The sequence below is a fragment of the Telopea speciosissima genome, chromosome 11, assembly GCF_018873765.1.
Source record: "Telopea speciosissima isolate NSW1024214 ecotype Mountain lineage chromosome 11, Tspe_v1, whole genome shotgun sequence".
Classification (NCBI taxonomy): Eukaryota; Viridiplantae; Streptophyta; class Magnoliopsida; order Proteales; family Proteaceae; genus Telopea; species Telopea speciosissima.
The window spans coordinates 4,892,325-4,917,559 of NC_057926.1; the positions used below are offsets into that span (position 1 = coordinate 4,892,325).

At 40.4% G+C, this 25,235-nt stretch overlaps 1 protein-coding gene across 2 annotated transcripts in view; it reads left to right on the plus strand.

Moving 5' to 3' along the window:
* Window positions 1–25,235, plus strand: part of LOC122644675 (DEAD-box ATP-dependent RNA helicase 1) — a 72,264-nt gene that overhangs the window by 41,530 nt on the left and 5,499 nt on the right. Inside the window, exon 7 of one of the 2 annotated variants that reach the window (XM_043838067.1) lies at window positions 10,459–10,658. In XM_043838067.1, the coding sequence (XP_043694002.1) occupies window positions 10,459–10,658 (200 nt within the window). Of the gene's footprint in view, window positions 1–10,458; window positions 10,664–25,235 lie in introns of both variants that reach the window. The other variant, XM_043838066.1, reaches the window with a different exon arrangement.

The window sequence follows — 25,235 nt, forward strand, 5'->3', positions numbered from 1 at the left end:
TACTCCAAAACCAGGGAAATCCAGTGGGAGATTAGCTTGTGACAAGATCGCAGGAAAAGAACATGTCCAGATTAGAAAAAAACCAAATAACTCAGTCGAAACAGATCAGATAAGTCAATTTTTTTTTCCATTGGTTTACTAAGCAGGGGGAAAAACCAGTCAAGTTAGATGGAAACTGATGGTTAGATTCAAAGATATGGAGCAAAGCTAACTGGGAGTAGGAAAAACTCTAGAGCTGTAGAATCGATGGATTGGTAGGGTTTCAAAACAGGATTCAGTTAAGAGCATAAATAGGATCAAGTTAAGATTTTAAGTGGATGATTGAAATCAGAATATCTGAAGCGGATATCAGACTCAGAAACTCAGATTTGAAGAAGTTGAGTTAACGTAGGATTTCAGAAATTGATGAGAAAACTAATTGAAAACAGAATCTAATTTTGATACTTAATCAATCAAAACGATGGCAACTTCTAGTCATAGTTCAAGAACTCACCGAGATCTCAGTAATATCTTGGGTTTTTTTTTTTTCAAAAACCGAGACGAGATTAAAGGCGAAATGGAGAAATACAGTGTCTCGGTTGAAATCTCGGAGGGAAACCTTGGTATACAGACACTTATGCAAACCTTGGTGTACAAACACTTATTTATGCCAGAAAGCAGGACAACCACTTATTTATGCATAATATCCTTTAAATAAATGTTTTTATATTTGTTAAAAAACATTTACTTAAGATATTATTCATAAATAAGCAAATACCCCCCTATTTGAATTCAATAAAATAGTTAAAATCTAATTCCAAAAGGATAAAACGTCAACCCCCCAAGTCACGAACAAAAACTGGATTTTCGGTCGTAGGTGTAATTTTTAACTTTCTAATGCTGGGGTTTTTCTCAAATCTAAAAAATCCATAAATATATATTTTTTTTGGTGAATAAGTATATATTACCAAACCCCAGGAGGGGGCCGGAAGGAGAAGAAAAAGGGGGGGGGGGAATGTACAAGTGGAGGGAGGGGAAAAGGGGGGAAAGACCAAAATCAAGTCCTCCTTAAACTGGAAGGGGACTGCAACAGACTGCTATCAAGACCCCAGGTAACAACAATATGCCTGTTCCTTGTGGTATCCGCGAAAGAACGATGAGGGATAGTACTGATCTTGGAGGAAACTTCGAAGGAGATGTCTTTCCAAATCAAGTGAAAGGATCTAGATTTGGAAGTCCATCTCCTAAGATTCCTCTCCATCCAAATGTGATGGACAACAGAGCCAAAAACCAGCTTGCCAGTAGTGTCACAGATGGTGCTGCCTTTGAAAGCTTTGATCAGCCAGATGCATTCTCTATCAAAAGGGAGTTGTCTCCTGCTGCGGTGCCAGATGGAAGAAAGAGCTTTTTTCCAAATGGTTAAAGAAAAGGGGCAAGCAAAGAAGAGATGGGCAGTGTCCTCAAAACTGTTCCAGCAAAAGGTGCAAGAGGGATGAACAGGGATGTTACGGTGGAGAAGAAAGGCTTGGGTAGGAAGGCAAAGGTGAAGCGATCTCCAGGCAGTGAGGCTATGGCAAGGGATGGAGCCTTTAAACCAAACTAGGTTGTGCCAGGTGACGGGGTTGGCGGGGCTGCGGACATAGTTCCAAGCTGATCTAGTGGTAAAACAGCCAGAGGGGGAGGGGAGCCAGATTGCCATATCCGCGAGAGCAGAGGGGGAGACATGGATGGGAGGAAGGGTGGGCCAAATCTGGGATAGGACAAAGGGGAGGGGGGAAGGGGGGGACTAGGAGCCAGGAGAGATGATGGAGGACAGGGGGGCTGATTTGGGGATGCCTGAGGAGTAGACAGCTCTAGCTCCAAAGACATTGTAAAGGATGCCTAAGGGGTGCCAAGGGTCAAGCCACAGAGAGGTAGAGGAGCCGTTCACAATGGCAGTGGAGGTGACAGTAAGAGCAAGAGGCCGAAGAAGGAGGATCTTACGCCAAACCCAAGACGCATCGGGGCGGCAGGGAGCAGTCCAAATGGAATCATACTTAAGGAGATGGGAGTAGACCCAGTTGACCCAGATGGAATCGTGCTTGGAAGAGATTTTCCAGATAAGCTTGAGGATTCCAGCAGTGTTAGAGTCCTGAATGCGGCGAATGCCTAAGCCCCCTTCTGCCTTAGGGAGACAGACGGATTTCTAGATAATTGGGTGGTGCAGGAATTTGGAGGTTTCTTTCCCTTTCCAAAGGAAAGCATAGAAGAGGTTCTCCATAGCTTTGATGGTGGCTTTCGGGATGGCGAAGATGCCACACCAGTAGATGTAAGAAGATTGGAGAACCGATCTAATCCATAAATCTTAATATGGTAAAAGATTGCTAAGAACAAAAAGTGCGATAAAATATTCATTTGTTTTGATGTCCAAAAAAATATTTTCACTCAAAATCAAAATGATTGCTTAAAGAAGAAACGATTGAAGGGACTGGGAGCAACAAAGAAGAACTTAAAGAGTTAGAGTTTGAAACAGAGCAAGTCGAAGGCACTACTGTAGAAGACCCCATGGACAGGACTGCTGATTTCGAAGTTGACCACATAGAGTTCATCATGCCACTAGAATTTTTTGAAGAAAAAGTTCCACACCTTGAAGATTACATTCCTAATATCCACGAGTTGATGAGTACTATTATGGGTTGAAGAGAGATGTTTGTCACACAAAGTTGATTCCTCCATTTTGCAAAACTTGAGGATGGAATTTTTTCAAGCAGGGTTGGATTATGTAGGTGTTGGGATTTTGATGTCATGGGTTTATTTTGTAATTGGACAATTTAATGGGCCTAAAATATAGGTAGAAAACATAGTTGTCAAGGAGTCACCAAAGGCGTCCAGGCGGTTTTGTTGGAGCCTAGGCGACCTCCGCCTTATTGCAAGGCGCCTTGCACTGGTTTTCTTGGTATCAAACCCAGTATTTGCCCTTATTTATTCCAAATATTATTTAAGTAAATGAAATATATTTGGTATTTCATTTACTTAAGATATTATTCTTAAATAACCAAATATCCCCCTATTTGAATCCAATAAAAAAAGTTAAAAAATAAAATTCCAAAAGGATAAAAAGTCAACCCCCCAGTTCAAGAACAAAAATGGGATTTTCGACGGTAGGTAAATTTTGATCTTTCTAATGCTGGGGTTTTTCTCAAGTCTAAAAATTCTATAAATCTTAATATGGTAAAACATTGCTAAAAACCAAAAGTGCGGTAAAATATTCATTTGTTTTGATATCTAAAAAAATATTTTCATTTAGAGCGATTTCGACAGCATTCACGCATACCAAATAAGGTTTGACCGGAACATAACTTCTTCAATATAAATCTGAATTAAGCAATTTTGGATTTGTTGGAAAGTTGGTTTTGTGCTCTACCTAATACTAGAAGTTTCATTAAAAAATAAAATCATTTGGCTAGTCAAACTTCTTAGAGAACAAGAACATTTCTCTAAATCGAGAACAATTTAATTACTTATAGAAGATCATATTTTCAAAGAACAGTATAAACCAAATGTGAGACTAGTATAAACCAAATGTTTTTTTGACTGTTTCAAACTTCCAATAGCTTGCTTTTTCAGTTTTGTTGTCTTCTAGTTCTAGGTTGATTTTTAATGACTTGATGTGGCTTAATATATATTTTTGATGATTTGATGAGATTTAATGTGGCTTAATGTTGATTTTTGATGACTTGAGGAGGCTTAATGTTGTTTTTTGATGATATAAGGTATATATTGTAGCATACTAAATAATGTTAGAAAAGAGGAAAATAAAAAATAACACTTGGGGGGCGCCTTGGTCGCTTAGGTGGGCACCTTGTCGCTTAAGCGCTTAGACACCCCTCCAGCGCCTTGGGTTGCTTTGCTGCCTTGACAACTATGGTAGAAAATAGGAAAACGGGATTTACTTCCTTAGTGTAGTTAGAGTCTTATTTTGAGTTTTTTCTTTATTATTTCACTTTCTTAGTCAATTTAGGTTACCTTATTAGTTAAGGATTGGGTTAGGCCTTTCATTTTTAGTGTCTAAGTCTATTTTTGAGTCTTCTATATAAATTTGTAAGGGAGGTCAGCATGGTACACGAATTTGATTAATGAAATATTGGCTTTAGCCTTTGTTAAAAATCTTGAGATAGGTTGGTGAGATGCGATAGCCATCCCCTTCCCCAGCCCCCTCCATTGATCTCCAATCAACAAGCTCCATTCAAGTTTCAATTCTGCCATAGCCGATCTCTTGAAGAAACATATTCAATTGCTAGAATTTCTCTGTAAGGTTTAAGATATTTTCAAACTAGAAGTAAGTCTGAAATTGAAATTCTGCAATTATTCTTCTTCCCTTCTAGAAGGTCACATGCAAGGTGATTTTCGCGAGAATTCTGCCCAGCCAAATCTAACCGTTAGAACCTGCTGAAATTTTGATAAAATCCTCCTCAAACCCTAAGAGAGACTCGATCCAAATTTCATTACCATCCACCCATCCGATTCTCTGAAATTACCCTTTTACCCCTCAATCCTATTTCTACTAGGATTCATCAATAACTTCAGATTTAGTCATCTGATTTAACTAACTTTCAGCATCTCTTCTCTCCCATATAATCTCCTAACTTAACCCTATCATCAAACCCTAGATTTTATCTAACCCTAACCCTAATTTTAGAATTTCATTTATTTTAACCTAGCTGATTCTTCCAACCCTTAGCAGATCTTGGTTATTGGTTCTAGTTGGTATCCTAGCCATCTGGAATTACATTACGTTTCCTGAAGATTCGATGGATTCGTAGATCATCCAATCAGGTTCAAATTTTGTCCATAAAAGATCTATCAGGAATAACATGGCAAACAGTTTCATGCTTGGCATTTTGCCTTGCAAACTGCTACTAGGTTGACAATTACCCATTTGGGTACGTAAATTTCCTCCAGGGATCATCACTCTAGATATCTAAAAAAAATGAGCATCTCAATGCAGGTAGCTGTGGACCCTAATTGGATGCATTTATTTAAATTAAATTATTTAGGGTCCATAGACCCAAGGTCCACATGTTGAAGTTTATAGTCTTATTAAAATCACTCTATTGGAATATCCTTCTTCATACATGAAAATTGATAAAATTTGTGTATATTTTGAAATTGATCATATTTATATTTTTAGACAGTTCAAAATTTGTCATAAATTATCTTAGTAAGCATAATTCATTAAAAAAAAAAACATATAAAAACTACAATGGAAATAATTAAAAAAAATATGGCTGCCTAAAATTTTCCTCTAAGGAGTTCATTCCTTGGTTGTCAAGGCATCGCCTAGGCGTCCAGGCGCCTTTGTCGCCTTGGCTGCCTAATTGGTGTCGCCTAGATGCCGTAACAACTATGGTTCTGTTAACAGCCTTAGGAATGGAATGCTAGAATGACCTCCATCGATCATCCAACCCCCTTATTTATAATAAACTCAAATTACAATCAAAGTATGAATTCCCCCGAATCCTATTCCTATTAGGAATTCCCACTACAATTAGGAATCCAAAATAGAGATCGGATAGAAGGGAATAAACAGGAAAAAAAGGCAGAAAATAAAACATAAAATAACATATAAAATAACTAAAGCAACAAGGACTAAATTACCCCTATCGGGTAAAGTAGCCCATCTCAACGTTCCCCCTCAAGTTGGAGCAAAGATGTCGATCATGCCCAACTTGACTAGATTGGGATGAAACAACATCCTAGACAATCCCTTGGTGAAGATATTAGCAAGTTGATCAGCAGATGTCACAAAAGGAATACAAATCAGCCCATCTTCTAACTTCTCTTTGATGAAATGCTTATCCACCTCAACATGCTTGGTACGATCATGCTGTACTGGGTTGTGTGCTATGTTGATCGCAACCTTATTGTCCCAGTACAACATCATAGGAAGACGAATAGGAACACCAAGATCTTGTAGCAAACCCTTAAGCCAGAGTAACTCACAAATACCTTGCGCCATAGCTCAAAACTCAGCTTCAGCACTAGAACGAGCAACTACATTTTGCTTCTTGCTACGCCACGTGACAAGATTTCCACCTACAAAGGAGCAATACCAAGAAATAGACTTGCGATCCGCAGAACCAGCCCAATCAGCATTAGTGTATGCTTCTATTCGTAGGTGACCATGTGCAGACAGAAGAATTCCTTTTCCAGGAGCTGACTTCAAATAGTGCAAGATACGAAGTACAGCCTCCATATGAGAAGAGTGGGGATCATGTATAAACTGGCTCACAGTACTCACGGCGACAACAATGTCAGGCCGAGTGTGTTAGAGATAAATTAGCTTCCCTACAAGTCTTTGGTACCAACCTCTATCAACAGGCTCACCCTCTTTTTCCTTGAGTCGAACAGTAGGATCCATAGGAGTATCTGAAGGATGGCAGCCTAACAACCCGGTTTCAGCCAATAAGTCTAGGACATATTTCCTTTGGGAGAGAAAAATGCCTTTAGCAGATCTGGCCACTTCAATCCCAAGAAAGTACCGTAGTTTCCCTAGATCTTTAATCTCAAATTCTTGTCCAAGGAAGGTCTTCAATCGTCTGATCTCATCATCATCATTGCCAGTAACCACTATGCCATCAACGTAGACTATAAGAACAGTGAGTTTTTCACCAACCCTCTTTATAAAGAGTGTATGATCAACATTACTCTGCTTATAGCCTACAGAAATCAAGGCCTTGTGGAACCGGCTGAACCATGCTCGCGGTGACTGCTTCAGCCCATATAGTGCACGCTTCAGCCTACACACTTTTCCTTGGTTTTTGTCACAAGAGAACCTTGGTGGAATGTCCATATATACCTCCTCATCCAATGCTCCATTTAGAAAGGCATTTTTTACGTCTAGCTGTTGCAAATCCCATCCAAGGTTGACTGCACAAGATAATAACACACGAACAGTATTTAACTTTGCAATAGGTGCAAAAGTTTCCTGGTAATCAATGCCGTATATCTGAGTGAACCCCTTGGCCACGAGACGTGCCTTATACCTATCCACAGTGCCATCCACCTTCTGTTTCACCACAAACACCCATTTACACTCTCCCCCTGAAGAGGTGGGGACACATAACATGGAACACTTTTATGAAAGACAACATCCATGCTGACAAAAGTCCGGTGGGATGGAGGGTAATAACATTTGTACCCCTTCTGTGTAGCAGAGTAACCCAAGAAAATGCAGCGGAGACTACGGGGTTCAAATTTACTAGGGGACTTTGTATCCCTGGCATAACATAAGCAACCAAAGACCTTAGGTGGGACGATAAAGGAAGAAGAGCCAAGTAATAGCTCAATAGGGGCTTTAGAATTAAGAACCCGACTGGGCAGCGTATTAATTAAATAGGCTGCAGTAAGGACAGCATCCCCCAATAAAGGGAAGGGACATTGTGAGCAAACAGAAGAGCTCTAGCCACCTCTTCTCTCAGCTACACCATTTTGGGCTGGAGTGTCGACATAGCTGGTCTGATGGAGGATTCCATGGGCAGCAAGGTATTTTTGGAACTGACCTTCCATTTATTCTGGCCCTTTGTCACTCCTCAAAATTTGAAGAGTGGCATTAAATTGGGTCTTAACCGACTAATGAAAGTGCTGAAAACACGAAAAAACTTCATTTTTTGTGTGCATAAGGTAGACCCAAGTGAACCTAGAATAGCAGTCAATAAAAGTGACATACCACCGATGTCCAAAAAGGGAAGCTTTCCTACTAGGACCCCACACATCAGTATGAACAACATGAAATAAGGAAGAGGATCGTTTATTAGATATAAGATAATTTGAACGTGTCTGTTTAGCCAAGACACAAGGCTCACAAAAAAAATCTTCTTTATTACAGTCTTTTACTAATGCTGGAAATAAAGTTGATAAAGTACCTAAAGGGGGATGGCCTAGTCTAGAGTGCCATTTGTGTAATTCAGAAGAGAAAGATGCATAAGGTAAAGCCTGGGTAGATGTAGGATCTCCATCAAGCAGGTACAATCTGCCATGCATTTTACCCGATCCAATCGTCTTCCTCGAGTCCAGTTCCTGAAAAACACAGTGAGTGGGAAAAAAAGTCACTTTACAATTCAGGGATTTGGTAATATTGCTAATGGAAAGAAGGTTAGTTGTAAACTTTGGAATATGCAACACAGATGACAGTGTAAGGGAAGGAGAACTAATGGATCCTTTCCCTGAGATGGACGAGAGGGACCCATCAGCAATTTTGACTTTATCCTTACCAGAAGCAGGAGAATATGTATTAAAAAGGCTGGAAGAACCTGTCATGTGATCAGTAGCACCGGAGTCTATAATCTATGGAGTGGAAACTACTGATGCACAATGACCAGCGAAGGAAATACCTGTACGGGCAAAGAAGGAACCTGAATTGGCAGCAGACGTAGTAGAGGCAGCGGATGTGTTCAGCATACGATGTAGAGCCTGGAGTTCTTCCTGGGAGAAACCGATGTCAGCAGTGGGAGTTGGGGCTACACTTTCAGTATGATTGGCTTTGTTTTTAGACTTAGCACGACCACGTTTGGCCTCAAAATCAGCAGGCTTCCCATGTAATTTCCAACACTGAGCCTTAATGTGATATGGTTTGTGACAATGCTCACACTTCACAGGCTCTTTGGTAGTAGCAGTGGCAGCAATACTGTCAGAAGAAGTAACAGAAGTGGGGCCGGCAGTCTGTAAGGCTGATCTCTCAACTTTGGGAGTAATCATCATGGCAGCCCTTCGTGTCTCTTCACTGTGAACGTAAGAAAAAGTCTCCTCTAACGTGGGGAAAGGAACCCAACCAAGGACTTGCACCCGAATAGGGTCATAATCATCATTGAGGCCGGCCAGAAAATCATAGACCCGAAACTGATCAACATAAGAATGATAGGCAGTAATGTCAGCAGTAGTAGTAGGTTGAAACTGAGCATATGATCCAATTGCTGCCATAAACATTTGAGGGAAGCATAGTATTTACTGACAAAAATCTCCTTTTGAGTAGTATTTTGGAGTGTCTTCCTAATTTCATAAACCTGAGCACCACTTCCTGATCGACCATAAGTTCCCTTGACAGCAGTCCATATCTGAGTAGCAGTGTCAAGTAGGAGATATTGACTGGAAAGATCAGTGGTCATAGAATTCAAAACAAATGACATCACCATAGCATCATTGGCAGCCCATTTAGTACGGGCAGCACCCTCTTCAGTAGGCTGTTTGGTGGTGCTAGTAAGATGGCCAGTGAGTCCCCTACCAGCCACGGTCAAGGATAATGATCTGGCCCAAATTTAATAATTCGTACCATCAAGTTTAATAGCAGCAACATAGGGAAGAAGGTCATTCCTAGAATGACCATCCCCTCCAGAAGTACCAGTAGTCATCTCTGAGTCACCCATAATTCGGTCAGGCAGAAAACAATCAGATCTTAATAAAATCACTGAATCGAGTGTGAAGGATGGGTTTTGAGATTGCAGAATTTTCAACCCTCACAATGGGCTGAAACTTAGGTCGAGTTTCCCTCTAATAGTGGGGAAGATATCCTCCAAAAATTAGCTCCTTCGGATGAGCCAATAAAAAAACCCTAAATTTGTCACAATTTAGGAAAAAACCTGATTGCAAAGAAATCGCAGGGTTGAATCAGAATTGGTTTTGATCCAGGGCTGCAGTCTTCAAACAGAGAAGGGTGTAGACCAATAAGAGCAGGAACCAATCTCCAAAAAAACAGAAATCAAACTTCAGTTGAAGGGATAGCTCGATCTCCAAGGATGGAGGAATCCTGCCGGCAGATTTAGGTCACACCAACTGTTCTTCGATCTTCAATGAGGTGACATTGAGGGCAGCAGCTAAATCTGTATTAGATCACCTCATAGTTGCTGCCCTGATGGAGAGAAAGAAGCCGAGAGTGGTAGAAAAGAAAAAAACAGAACCGAGAGGAGAAGAAGCAGAAACCAGAAAAAAACTGAGAAAGGAGAGAAGGGGAAGAAGGAGAAAACCAGAAAACTCAGAAAAGCTGCTCTTAGATCAGAGGTGGCTTTGATACCATGTTAACAGCCTTAGGAATGGAATGCTAGAATGACCTCCATCGATCATCCAGCCCCCTTATTTATAATAAATTCAAATTACAATCAAAGTATGAATTCCCCCCAATCCTATTCCTATTAGGAATTCCCACTACAATTAGGAATCCAAAATAGAGATCGGATAGAAGGGAATAAACAGGAAAAAAAGGCAGAAAATAAAACCTAAAATAACATATAAAATAACTAAAGCAACAAGGACTAAATTACCCCTATTGGGTAAAGTAGCCCATCTCAACAGGTTCATTCTTAAGATCGTAAAAAAATGGTCATCTCAATACTGCAATTGCTTTATATGCCATGAAAATTAATTAATTTGTCGCAATAAAATATCGTTATGTGGTTACTCAATCATTTTGACCGGAATTTAATTTACTAAATGGAAGTTTTATTGCAGCAAGACGTTGAGGGCGTTCAGGGAAGGAGAAATGCAGGTACTTATTTCTTCAGATGCAATGACTCGTGGGATGGATGTTGAAGGGGTGAGGAGTGTCATTAATTATGACATGCCCACATATACTAAGACATACATTCATAGGGCTGGGAGGACTGCAAGAGCTGGCCAGACTGGGCGTTGCTTCACGCTGCTGCTTAGAGGTGAGGTATGAAATTTTTATCCCATCCAGGTTATGCTTCTTGTATAGGATGCTGCAAGTTGTCAAAGTTTGCTATTAGAACATGCACATGTCTATGGAGTTAGACTTTAAAGCTTTTCTTTATTCAGTTGTAAAATTTGTGACCACCCATATTTTGAGGTTTGACAAAAACTTACCAACTGCATTGTGATACATACTGAAAAGTAACATTTTTAATCTAAATAGGTCTTCCTTCTAAATGGGCATGGATGGGTTCAGGTGTGCCATGCTGAAACTGTATTGTACACACTGGGTTTCCTACCTGGTCCTGGTATGATGTTGGTCACCCAACTTGCCAAATAGTTGCTGCCTGTTAGTAGATCTGAATTAGAGAATATTGCTTGGATGATCAAAGACTAATCCCAAGCCCTTTATTTATAATTAAGAATAAACATTACAAGGACAGAATAACCCCTAACATAGCCGACTATAATAGGAGACATAATAAAAGGTAAAAAGTCCAGAATACCATGGGGTATTCTGGCCCATACAATCCAACACTCCCCCTCAAGTTGGTGCATATATGTCACATGCTCAACTTGACTAGAATATGATGAAACACTTCGCCACTTAGCCCCTTAGTGAACACATCAGTTAACTGATCAGTAGACTTCACAAAGGGAACACAGATGAGTCCAGCTTCTCCTTGATGAAATGTGTGTCGACCTCCACATGCTTAGTATGATCATGCTGGACAGGGTTATGAGCAATGCTAATGGTAGCCTTATTATCACAATACAGCATCATGGGAAGATGGACAACAACACCAATATCTTGCAACAATCCTCTAAGCCACAACAATTCACAGATTCCTTGTGCCATTTCATGGAACTCTGCTTTAGCACTGGATCTTGCCACAACATTCTGCTTCTTGCTACGCCATGTGACAAGGTTTTCACCCACAAAGGAGCAACATTCAGAAATAGATTTTCTATCGATAGAGCCAGTCCAGTCAGCATCAGTGTAAGCTTCAACTTTCAAATGACCACTGGGAGATAAAGAGTATTCCTTTTCCTAGAGCAGACTTAAAGTACCGCAGGATGCGAAGGACTGCCTCCATATGAGAGGAATAAGGATCATGCATGTACTGGCTTACCAAACTCACAACAATAGTTATGTCTGGTCTAGTATAAGAGAGGTAGATCAGTTTTCCCACCAATCGCTGATAGCGACTTTTGTCAACTGGTTCACCCTCTTTGTCCTTGAGTCTTGCAATAGCTTCCATGGGGGTATCTGAAGGATGACACCCTAACAGCCTAGTCTTAGACAATAGATATAGGATATATTTCCTTTGAGAAAGAAAGATGTCACACCCCGACCCGGTTAATAAGGGCCAAGTGTGACTGGATGTCAATGACATCCAACCAATCCCAAGGATCGCAAGTGCAGTACTCCATTTACAAATATATCTCACAAATACAGTAATCAAAGGTAGCGGAAACAATTTAATTAATAGAGGTAACATCAGTAGTAAGAGAAGTCTAAGTGATATTTCATTTATATAAAGGACAAAGCTTGTGATACAACTATACTGTTCTTAAAAGTACCACAAGGTAAAACTATACAAGAACCATATTATAACTATACAAAAGTGTTATAAACACAAAAGAGTAGGGAGATAGCCTGGACTGTCAGGCCAAGATTAAGAGAATGCGCAATCATCACATGCGCATGAAGCATCGTGCACTTCCCACTCCAACGCTGCAAATCCACCACCAGAAGTAAACAAGTCATCTGAAAAATAAGGATATTCACAGGGGTGAGCTCCTTGTGCTGTCTTCCAGCATGCCAAGCTATGTGTTGTCTTCCGCTAGCACCTCAGATTCATTAAAGGCCAAGGTAATTGGCTGTTCGAGATGCCTTTATAGACGAGTCATGAGATTGGTCTGAATTTCTTAATCGAGACAACCCACAACTTAGAGGCTAGCTTGGGCACAAAACCAGAACCTGAAATCACACAGGTTCCAAAAGTTCAAATTTATTGCGGGTTTCATAAAAGATGCCCTTTGAAGATTGAGCAACCTCTATCCCTAGAAAATATTTTAGAACTCCCAGATCCTTTATTTCAAACTCACGACCAAGGAAGTGCTTCAATTTCTTGATCTCACCATCATCATTTCCGGTTACCACAATATCATCAACATAGACTATGAGAATGGTTAACTTATTAGCAACTCGTTTGATGAATAGTGTATGATTAACATTGCTTTGCTTGTATCCCACTGAAATCATAGCCTTGTGAAACCTATCAAACCAAGCTCTAGGTGTGTTGGCAGAATCGTGGGTTAGAAAGAGAGAATGAGAGAAAATAATGTGTTGTATTCATTGATAGGTAAACCCTTCTATTTATAATAGAGGGGAAATTACAAAGAGTCTAAACTAGGCGATGTGGGACTAAAACCCACATAGCCCACTTACACTAACATAAGAAGAATAAAACTACCCCAAAAGACCAAAATACCCCCACGGTATTCTGGATTACATATTCCAACACTCCCCCTCAAGCTGGATTATACAAATAAGCAAAGAAAGAAGATTCAGCTTGAACTAAAGAAAAAAATAACTCCTAATAATGCTAACACTCCCCCTCAAGTTGACGCATACAAGGTACTAATGCCAAACTTGAACAAAAAAAGGGAAAAAACTAAGTTGTAGCAGAATCCAGCTTGACAAATGAATGCAACTCCCAAATAAACCTTCAAGAACTTGAAAAAAATAGGTCTTCAAAACCTGGGCAGACTTTAGCAGCAAACTTTCACCAATCTTTAACAGCTGTCCAGTGATGAATCTCTGACTGATAATCTTGAAGATAAGCAACTGGGGCAGCAAGCAGATGAATCAAGCAGCAGAAAAGATCAAGCAGCGGAAAAAATCAACCTAACTGTAGAACCTCATATAGGCAGGCAATAACCAAACATCTTCAATACTTTAATACTTCAATCTCCCCCTTACGGCAAACTCAAACCAATAACAAAGTAGATACCAATTGGTAATGATGAAAACTTTGATCTTCTATGTTTTGTACCAAGTGTTCCTGCAAGTTCTAATTCTACAATGTCTGCAAGTGTACTGTACATAATCCCCCCTCACGTTTAGTACACGTGGACATAACAGAGATGATGTAAGAGATAGGGCAAAAACATAATATTCCAGAATTTTCCAAGGGGTGCTAAGGGTAATGGAAAAGGAAGAAATGGCAAATTAGAGAATACCATTAACTTCCAAAGGGGTTTTGGGTATATGCCAAAGGTATGTTTTGGGAGGTGGTGAAGTGAAAAGAGCAATGGGATAATGAACCATGGACAAAAACAATGCAACACAGTAATCTTCGACCTTTTTCAATTGATCAAACTAATTCCAAAACACCAATCTCCAATAACCAGATCTGAATTATAAAAAAACAGGTCAGATTTTTAGAAGGAGAAGGCACTATTCTTCAAAAACTTGATCGATCTTCACACAAGGAAGAACCAGTGTGCAAAGTTCCAAACTATAAACTCCCACATGCTAAATAGAATTGACGAAGATATCTAGACAGCAATGGATGTAAGAAGCTTCAACAAAAAACTTGGATCATATCTGAATTAGTGAATGAGGCTAGGATCAAGCTCTCAAAGTAAGCCAGATATGAACCAAAAAAGCTTCACATAACTGAATAGGTTCGTAGTTGGAACCAATAACCTTGGAACACATTGTTGTAACCCCAAATAAGCTGATCTCCAGGGTAGTAGATTTGAGTCTTCAATAATGAAAGAAATTCGATCTCCAATAGTAGGATACTCAGTCTCAATAATAGGGCAGCAGTAGTCCACATAAAGGCAGTAGTAACATGTATAAGACTCTCCTCAAAATATGAGCTTGATAGGAAAACCCTAACCCTAAAATCGATTGTTGTCAGGGTTTTAGAAAACCCTGAAATTGAGATCGATTTAGGGAAAGGGGGTTGTAATTGCTGATGTAGACATGTAATAGATGCTGACCAAGGCTGCTAGAATGGAACCTCCAAGGTGAACAATCAATCTCCAGTAAGAGTAAGACCTGATCTTCAAAGGGGAGAGACTCCAAAAAATCGCAGTAATAGAGCAGGAAGCATTACAAAGACTACACCAAAGATAAATGACGTTCTTCAAGCCTCAATCGATGAAGGAGAGTTCTCTTTTAATGTTAGAACCATCTCCAAAGCACTCGAACAGCAGTAAACATCCCTAGCCCAAATCGATTTTTATTAGGGTTTTGGAAAACCCTGAAAAGAAGAGATCGATTGGGGTAGTGGTCTTAAAAAAACTTGGATAGGAGCAATATTGAGGTCGATTGGTCTTTGAAGTGGGAGTAATCAGCCCTCCAAAAATTAGCAAAAACTGAAACCTGAAAGTCAGGGTTTTGGGCAGGTAACCAAATTAGCAGGCTAAGGAATTTTTGCTGTAGAAACAAATCCAGCCATCAGAAAGGGTCCAAACTTAGGTCGACTAGGGCTTAGTAATAGGGAATCACCCCCAAAAGATCAGCTGCATCTGAAAAAGGAAACACCAAAATCGATTGGAGTCAGGGTTTTGAAAAACCCTAACAAGTTGAGATCGATTAGGGTATGGTGGCTGGAATTAATTAAAGCTTGGAGAAAAAGGAAATAGGGAATGAGGATAATGGAATAAGGTAGAAAGGGGCTGGAGAAGGGTGCATAGGGAGCTCCAATGGTGGAAGGTCAGCCTTCAATAGTGATAGGAAGTCTATCTCCAAAAAATTCTTGAAAATCCCAAATCGCAAAGCTGATTCCAGTAGTATTTTACTATAAAAAAGTAGATAGAATGGAGGAGGGCGGCAACTAAATCATTGGTCAGGGATTTTACCTCATTAGTGCTGCCCCCTTACAAGGAGAAGAAGAAAACTAGAAGAAGGAGAAGCCGAGAAAGAGAGAAGAAGGGAGAAGCTGATTGAAGAGAAGAAGGTGGGTTTTTCCTTTCTTTCTAACCTAGATCAGACCTGCTCTGATACCATGTTTTCAGAATCGTGGGTTAGAAAGAGAGAATGAGAGAAAATAATGTGTTGTATTGATTGATAGGTAAGCCCCTCTATTTATAATAGAGGGGAAATTACAAAGAGACTAAACTAGGTGATGTGGGACTAAAACCCACATAACCCACTTACACTTAATAACATAAGAAGAATAAAACTACCCCAAAAAGACCAGAATACCCCCACGGTATTCTGGATTACATATTCCAACAAGGTGTCTGCTTCAACCCATAAAGAGCACGCTTTATTCTACAGACCTTCTCTCTGGTTTTATCATCAAAAAAGCCTGGTAGAATTTCCATATATACCTCTTCCTCTAGCTCCCCATGGAGGAAGGCATTCTTCACATCCAACTGTTGCAGATCCCAGCCAAGATTTACAGCACAGGACAATAATGCTCTTACAGTTTTGAGTTTTGCCACTGGTGCGAAGGTCTCCTGATAGTCAACTCCATATGTTTGAGTGAAGCCCTTGGCAACCAAACGTGCCTTATGTCGATCCGTTGTCCCATCTGCCTTTTGTTTGACCATAAACACCCATTTACATCACACTGGTTTTTTCCCTCGAGGAAGAGCCACAAGATCCCATGTATTATTTTTTTTTTCAATGCTCTCATTTCTTCCAACATTGCTGCCTTCCACTTTCCATCTGTAGATGCTTCTTGCCAATTTTTAGGAATAGAAACAGAAGAAAGAGAAGATACAAATGCACGAAAGGAAGGAGAAAGAGAACTATAAGAAGCAAAACGAGATATGGGATGCTGAGTGCAAGTCCTAATACCTTTGCGATGAGCAACAGGTAGGTCGGAAGAAGTCTTACCAGGAGAAGTAGGATCTGGATCATGAGCCGGCAACCGGGTAGGTATTGGTGCTACAGTGGATTAAAGCTGCCCTTTTTTGGAACATCCTTTGTGATAGGTGATAATGTTGGAGTTGTCAATTCTCTTATGAAATTCACCAATGGTTCTCTGGACAAGAGTCATCTCCCCCTGAATAGGAACATCACCACCACTATTTTCCATGATCTCCCCCTGTATAGGATTCCCCTCGGATGAAGGGGAGCAGCTAAAGGGGGCTGGGCAGCAGCTAAAGGAGGCTGGGCAGCAGTACCCTCTTCACAAGGAGGGGATAAAAGAGGAGGAACCTCAAAGATCAACACATCTTCACTAGAACTCTCCCCCTGAAGAGGTGGTGAAGAATAATAAGAAAGGTTTTTATGAAAAATGACATCCATACTTGACCAGAGTACGACGGGAAGGGGGATGGTAACACTTATATCTCTTCTGGGTTGGAGAATAATCCAAAAAAATACACCGTAACCCACGGGGTTCAAGTTTGCCAGGAGATTTTATATCTCTAGCATAACACACTCAGCCAAACACCTTGGGTGAAACCACAAAGGAGGAAGTCCCAAGTAAAACCTCAGTCGGACTACGGGAGTCAAGAACCCAAGTAGGCAACCGATTAATGAGAAAGGCTACAGTGAGAATAACATCCCCCCAATATTGAGAGGGAACGTGGAGAGCAAACATCAATACTCCGGCCACTTCTAACAAGTGGCGGTTCTTCCTTTCAGCCACACCATTTTGGACTGGGGTATTGACACAACTAGTTTGGTGGATAATGCCATGGTCAGCAAGGTATTTCTGAAAATGAGATTCCTTATACTCGGTTCCATTATCACTTCTCAAAATTTTGAGAGTAGCCTAGAACCGAGTTTGGACCATTTTATGAAAATGCTGAAAACATGAAAAAACCCGATTTTTTGTGTGCATAAGATATACCCATGTGTTTCTAGAGTGACAATCAATAACTGAAACAAACCAACGATGACCAAAATGAGAAGTTTTACGACTAGGGCCCCAAACATCAGAATGCACCAAATGGAAAAAAATACTCCTTTTATTTGAAATAGAATAGGTTGAACGTGTTTGTTTGGCCAGAACACAAGCCTCACAAAACAAATAATCCGTATTACAACCCTTAGCTAAAGCAGGAAATAAATGAGATAAAGTGCCTAATGGGGAGTGACCTAATCTAGAGTGCCATTGGTAAAGTTCCGAAGAGACTAAGGAGTTCTGATGGAGTGGAGGAGGTGTTGTTAGTGGAAAAGGATGACCATCATCAAGCAGGTACAATCCACTGTGCAATTTACCACATCCAATCGTCTGCCCTGTCACCAGATCCTGAAAACCACAATGGGAAGGAAAAAAGGTTACTTTGCAGTTGAGATCACTAATAATACTACTAATGGAAAGGAGGTTAGTAGTAAAATTTGGAATGTGCAAAACAGACAACAAAGTAAGAGAGGAAGTGCAGTTGATGATTCCTTTTCCAGAGATGGAGGAAAGGGAACCATCAGCTACCTTGACCTTGTCTTTCCCAGATGTGGGAGAATAGCGATGGAAAAGGCTAGAGGAACCAATCATGTGATCTGTAGCTCCAGAATCTATGATCCAAGGATGGGAAGCTACTGAAGCACAATAACCACCAAATGGAATTCCTGACTGGTCAAAGTTTGAACTTGAAGGAGCAGAGGAATTGGCAATAGCTGATGTAGTTGAGGCAACAACAGCAGAAGACTTTAGCACATGTAGGAATGCCTGTAGATCATCTTGGGATAGATCAATGTCAGTAGCCGGGGCTGTGGTAACTGTCTCAGAGTGATTCGCCTTGTTTTTTGTTTTCTTCTTGGCAGCACGTTTGGCCCAAAGTCCGCTGGTTTCCCATTAAGCCTCCAACATTTCTCTTTGGTGTGGTAGGGCTTGTTACAGTGCTCACAAGTAACAATGCCCTTGATAGAATCACCAAAAGAGGAGTTCTCAGCAGTGACAGGAATAGCCGTAGAAGCAGTCTGGAGAGCTGAATCTCTCAGTAGGTGTAGGATGTAACATGGCAGCCCTATGGTTTTTTTCAGAGGAGACCAAGGCATAGGATTGTTCAAGTGTGGGAAAAGGAGAATGGCCTAACACTTGAACACGAATTTGGTCATACTCCACATTCAACCTTACCAAAAATCATAAACCCTGATCTTGTCCACATGTTTTTTATAGACAGCAATGTCAACAGCTGTAGTAGGCTGGAAATCAGAAAAGTGGTCCAATTGTTGCTAGAGGCTATGAAGACTGGCATAGTATTTGGAGACAGATAATTCTCCTTGAGTAGTGTGAAAGACTTTCTTCCTGAGTTCATAAACCTGGGCATCATTGCCAAGCTCCCCGTATGTTTCTTTGCAAGCAGTCCAAATCTGAAAAGCTGTATCAAGGAGAAGAAACCCATTGGCAAGGTCTGAATGCATGGAACCAATTAGGTATGACATGAGAACCCCATTGTTGGGAAGCCACCTTTCTTGAAGAGGACCAGGTGCAGTCGGCATAACATTGGTGCCATTAATATGGCCAGTAAGGCCACAACCAGCAATGGCAAAGGCTGCAGATCGAGACCATAGCAAGTAATTGGAGCCATCCAGTTTGATGGGATTATGAGGGAAATTATGATATTCTGTTTTTCCCTGGCCATCAGTAACAGAAGTGGCAGTGAAATTTTCTGAGTCACCCATAATTGCAGAGAAGCTGTTGTGATGAGAAACCCAATAATAAGTCCAAGAGAAACTCCAGAAATTGGAGAAGAGAGCCCTTTACAGTTGAGGATATATATCTTCAAAAATCAGCAGTAGAGGACAAGGTAATCCCCTAGATCGATTTTATCAGGGTTTTGAAAAAAACCCTGTTTTTGGTGGGATCGATATAGGGGGGAATGGTGCCAAAAACTTGATGGCTGGAGCTGAAACTGAGATCGAGTGTGCCTGTAGTACTGGAGAATCACCCTTCCAAAAATCAGCTTCAACAGAAACCAGCAACCCAAGGATTGATATTTTTCAGGTTTTGGAAAAAACCAGAATTTGAAAAAAAAATTGATCAATGAGGAAGGATAGAATCTTGCGCAATAATCTTCTGCAGTTCTTGCACTTCAAGAAGGTGAATCGAGTCCTTGTACTGTAGAGAGGATCAATCCAAAAAAAAACCTTGAAGTCTGCAAATATCGCAGATAGGGAGCAATCTTCTATCGAGCAGAATTTTTATTTTTATATCATGAATGAGGTGATGGAGGGCAGCATCTGGATCTTTAGATCACCTCATCAGTGCTGCCCTTGTGGGAGAATGAAGAACAAAAGGAGAAAGCGGAGGGAAGAAGAAATCGAGAATGAAAGAGAGAGGAAGGAGAAATCGAGAATGGAAGAGAAGGGAGGGCCTTAATTCGAAACCTGCTCTGATGCCATGTTAGCAGATCTGAATTAAAGAATATTGCTTGGATGATCAGAGACTGATCCCAAACCCTTTATTTATAATAAAGAATAAACATTACAAGGACAGGATAGCCCCTAACATAGCCGACTATAATAGAAGACATAATAAAAGGTAAAAAGTTCAGAATACCCCCACGGTATTCTGGCCCATACAATCCAACACTGCCATTATTGGGTATTTGAAACTTAGGTTGGAATTTATTTCAGATAAAAAAAACCTAACTCTAAATTAAAATATTTAGGTAAATGAATCTGCTAAGAATGGATGCCAAGCAACTAGGGTTGTGATATGAAAGCACTGTGAAACAGATATGATATATGTAATAAACAGAACTGTTATTTTAAATAAGCAGAGAAGAGACTCATGTTTCTGATTTAAGAAGTGAAAGTAGAGTAGCAGAAACAGATAATAAGAGACGAATTGCTGTTTCAAATCTCATAAAACCCGGGTCAATCTTTCCTTGGGATCAATCTAACAACTGAGATCCAGAAATACAGGTTTATCCATTGATTGTGGTGGTGCTGTTCTTCTATCAGAATTGATATAAAACAAAGCCTATAAAACAGGAAGTATAAGAATTTAACTGACATATTTAATAAATCAGAACAGTCGAAACCCAGAAACAGAATTAGATGAAAACTGAGACCAGGAATTTAGAGTTCTAGAACTGACAGATCATCGAAAGTTTCGAAGGTAGATAGATTTTTATTTTTTATTATTTGAAAAGGTTAGTATATGATAAGTAACAACGTTAGGAGGTTAAGAACCAAAACTCCTTCGATTAGTGGCCCAACTCCCATCCCAGTTAAACTTCAAGAACACACATTTACATCAGGAGGGTCTTTATGCAACTTCCCCTAGGCTCCGTTAGACTCTTCTTTTGCCGGCATCGGAAGGCTCTCTATATGCTAAAGTAGGCTCCCTGTGCTGGGTTTGAGAAATTCAGCACCCATAAACAGAGGCAGAGAGACCATAGACCACTCTCCATTTGCTGCTTGAAAACAAGATTTTGCAGGATTGAAGTGGCAAGCCAAGGTTGACCTCTGGAGTGTGAAAAACATTAAAGTATAAGTTGCAGGAATTCAACCCTAACCACTGTAAATTCACACGAGAAAGGAAAACTAGAGCTTTTTTTGTTGGACGAAAGAAAGCTTTCATTTAGACATCAACTAAATTAATACAGTGGCAATGCAATAGTCACGTGGTCTCATAAATGGCCCTGAGTTTCATTAAACCATAAATCTGCACTCCATTGCCTGCAAGAAATACCTGGCAATGGAATGAGCTTCCAGTATTACAAGTGTTGGTGACATAATTAAACAAACAAAATTGGAATAGTTTTTTTAAGCTGGATGATTTCTGAGATGAGATTAGTAATCTCCCAAGGCCATTGATGTAATGGACAATAACTTTAGCATCCAATTTTATCTCAACCTGCTCAAAAGAGAATCTATGGGCTTGGGTTAGCATTTCATTGCATGGCCCACCACATAATAAGCTGAAGTAGTTCTCTGCGGCCCTCTTCTGTTGCAAGAAGTAAGTTATTATTATCCTCACTAGCTCTCCTTTGTTCCCTGCACTAATGAAAGCTTCATTGCATTGTATAACAAGCCTGGATTCAGTTAAGTTGGTTCATGGAAGTGTGGTGAGGTTTCCCATGTACTGGCCTCATCATTCATAACATTATCATCCAGGATACCAAAGGAACAGATATTATAAAGTTTGCATTCTGAACAACTTTTTATTTTTGATAAAATTTGCATCAACGCAAAGGATTTAAAGGTATTTTGTGAAAGATAAGATAGCTTCTTGAGTGCCACAAAGTGTGACAAAAAATTTTAACAACCGTTAGCCCAAAAATGTTTTCCTTTTTATGCAATCCCTCTTCATGGGAATTGAGAGATGAGTTTAAAGGCTTTTTGTTGGAAAGACAACATGTAAACACTTCCACAGAAAAACGTGGTGTGGGAGGATTGGAAGTTTCCAAATTGACTTCCACAGTAATTTTTTCTGTTGAACTTAGGTTAGTGTCATAACTACCAATATATTTTGCTGCTATTTTGAAAGTCAAGCTACCATTCTTGGCTTTGGGGCAGATAGACATGCCCCAGAAATTTTGGGATAATTGTTTGAAAGAATCAGTCGAGCTATGTCTGAGGGGAAGAGTTTGTAATGCGGGACAGAAATCGAGAAGAGGATTGAAGGAGATAAAAGGAGAAACCAGAGGGGGAGGGAAAAAATCACACAGAAGAAAGGGGGAGAAGGAGACGCAGCAGAAGGAGGGGGAGGGGGGGGGGGGAGGTGTGCACACGCACTCTCACTTTTTCTTTAATTCATTCTTGCATATCAAATACCGTGGATTACAGCCCTATTTAAAGAAAATAAAATGGAAACTTACTAACCAAGAAATCGAAAACACAATCTTATCTCCCTACCAAAAATAAAAGATATTATCTTGCTAAATAAAATAAATTCCTAAAATATTACTAAATCTAAAAGACCCAAATCTGACCCGGTTCATCTTGGTCTGGGTTCACAAACGGGTTCGGGTCAATCCATTGAAATTGTCCTGCATCAACTCTCCCGATGTTGAGAAAAACTCGACCATGAGTTTTAAAAAAGGGGAGGATCAACACCACGCTATCAACATCCACGATCAACGGCTTGGATTGGGTGAACGTACGGATGTAATCGTAAAGACAAGGATGATAGTCCTCAAAGTACTTCAAGGGGATGACGAATTCTACGTGCCCAACCTTAACGTTGTCGGACGTATTCATAGGGTCATATGTGTCGCCTTCCATTTTGTTCTTAACCTCCATAGTGTCAATCTCAAGCTCCTTAGGATCCTCTTGGCTAGTCATGATCATCACAGTTGTTAAAGGGCCAAGTTCCTTGGTCTCGACCTCAGTGTCCACTAATGCGACCGTATTGCTTTCGACATCTTCCACATGAGTGTCGGTAACAGGGACTTCGCGGGCTGGATCTTCCTTGAAGACAGAAATTACTGAAACTTCTTCATTCTCAATCAATGTTGCTTCAACGTCAGGCTCTTCCGGGACTGTCCTATTAGCAGGTGGGGCAGCTATTTGCATTTCATGGGTCTGGAAGATTTTTCAAGACCTCTCCAATCAAATGATCCAACAGTTCAAGTCTCGAGAGCTCTTCATCCTGTGTTGATTTGTTCGTGAAATCCCATGACCATTCAGTATTGCAGTTTACTTGTAACTCATTTAGGCATGAAAATTGGATGTTCAGTGCACAACAATCATCATAAATATTACGGCCTTGAAGAATATTCTTTGCTGAAACGGCACTCGGGAGTGGCTGATACTGGACATAAGCAATAGCAGCCTGATGAAATATCTTGATCTTTTCAACAAATCCATGAGAAGAAAACACTTGCTGCAACACTTTCACAGTTATAGGATAGAGCAGCTGGTGGATTGTAAGTAAAAGAATTCGGTTGGGTGGTGGTTTGGAGAACATTGATGGCACAATTGGAAATACAATGAAGTTTAAAAGTGGGTGGCAGAATTGTAATTAAACATAATCCAAAAGGCTATTGGGTAGAAGCAAAGGGAAGACACAGATGGTATTTAATTTATAGATTTGGGACTAACTTGGAAGAAATCAAATTAAAGGATAGAAGGGGTTATTGACATTATGGAAGGGTAAAATTGGAAAGTGGGGTAATAAAAGTAGAAAAAAAAGAAAATTCGTGGAAAGGGGAAGTTGAAGAGGTCGTCTCCTACCTCTAGCACAAACCAGGGACGAAAAACCCAACAGGTTTCTGAAGGAGAGAACTCCTTTGGGGATGCTCTGTTTATCCTAGGGTTTTAATGGTAAGTAGGTGATGGAAATACCTCTGGATTGCACCCCAACAGAGCTCCAATCGACCAACAGATTCTGAGATTGAAGGACTGGAGCTGCAGCAGGCGGTAGAAGTTGCAGCAGTTCAGTTACAGAAATCAGGTATGATTGCCTTGTCTCTCGCTCTCTTTTCTTCACTTTTTTTTTTTTTTCCGGCTCTGGCGGAAACAAGAAGCAGGCGGCGGTGGTTGTTAAGTGAAAAGGAGGCAGTGGGAATGGGTACCGCTGGGGATCGAAGAGAGGGAGAATTTTTTCATTTTTTTTTGGTTTGCTGTAACAGCGAGGGAGAAAGGAAAGTGAAAGTGGTCTGGGTTCTACTAAGAGGATGGAACGAAGGGAAGGCGTGGTCGCTGGAGTCGAAGGACAGGGAAAGGGGTAGGGTTGCAGCGGGAGATGGGAAAGAGAGGGTTGCTGTGGGAAGGGGACAAACGATTGTTTTTTTTTTTTGATATTTTGGGTTCGCTGTTACTGTGGGAAGAAGGGATGAGATGGGGTTTGGAGTTTCTGCGGAAGGAGATGGGGTTGGAGTTTTCAACAGAATCCCTTTTTCACTGTATCGCTGGTTTGGGTTTTGCGGGAAACAAAGGGGAAGGTGGGAGTTGGTGCTGAATAAGAAGAGGGCGGCAATGACATGGACCGGGGAGATGGAGAGCTAGTCATAGCGCCAGGTTTGGCTCTGATACCAGATAATGCGGGACAGAAATCGAGAAGAGGATTGAAGGAGATAGAAGGAGAAACCAGAGGGGGAGGGAAGAAATCACACAGACGAAAGGGGGAGAAGGAGACGCAGCAGAAGGAGGGGGAGGGGGGGGGAGGTGTGCACACGCACTCTCACTTTTTCTTTAATTCATTCTTGCATATCAAATACCGTGGATTACAGCCCTATTTAAAGAAAATAAAATGGAAACTTACTAACCAAGAAATCGAAAACACAATCTTATCTCCCTACCCAAAATAAAAGATATTATCTTGCTAAATAAAATAAATTCCTAAAATATTACTAAATCTAAAAGACCCAAATCTGACCCGGTTCATCTTGGTCTGGGTTCACAAACGGGTTCGGGTCAATTCATTGAAATTTTCCTGCATCAGTTTGATTGATGACCCTTGAGTTCCATTGCTTACACTTCCCTGAATGGTATGTTTCATTAAATGTGTGCTCAATCTGGGAGCCAATACATCTATTTATAGGCTTTTATAGTAGCCCCTCAAGTCTTTTCAATTATTACTTAAAAGATAAACCTCTGTTTGAACTGAATAGAATATTAACTTCTACCAACATACAGACTAGACCCCTAAAAATACGAGGATTCAAACTAACAGCCAAAACTAGATACTAACAAATAAGAA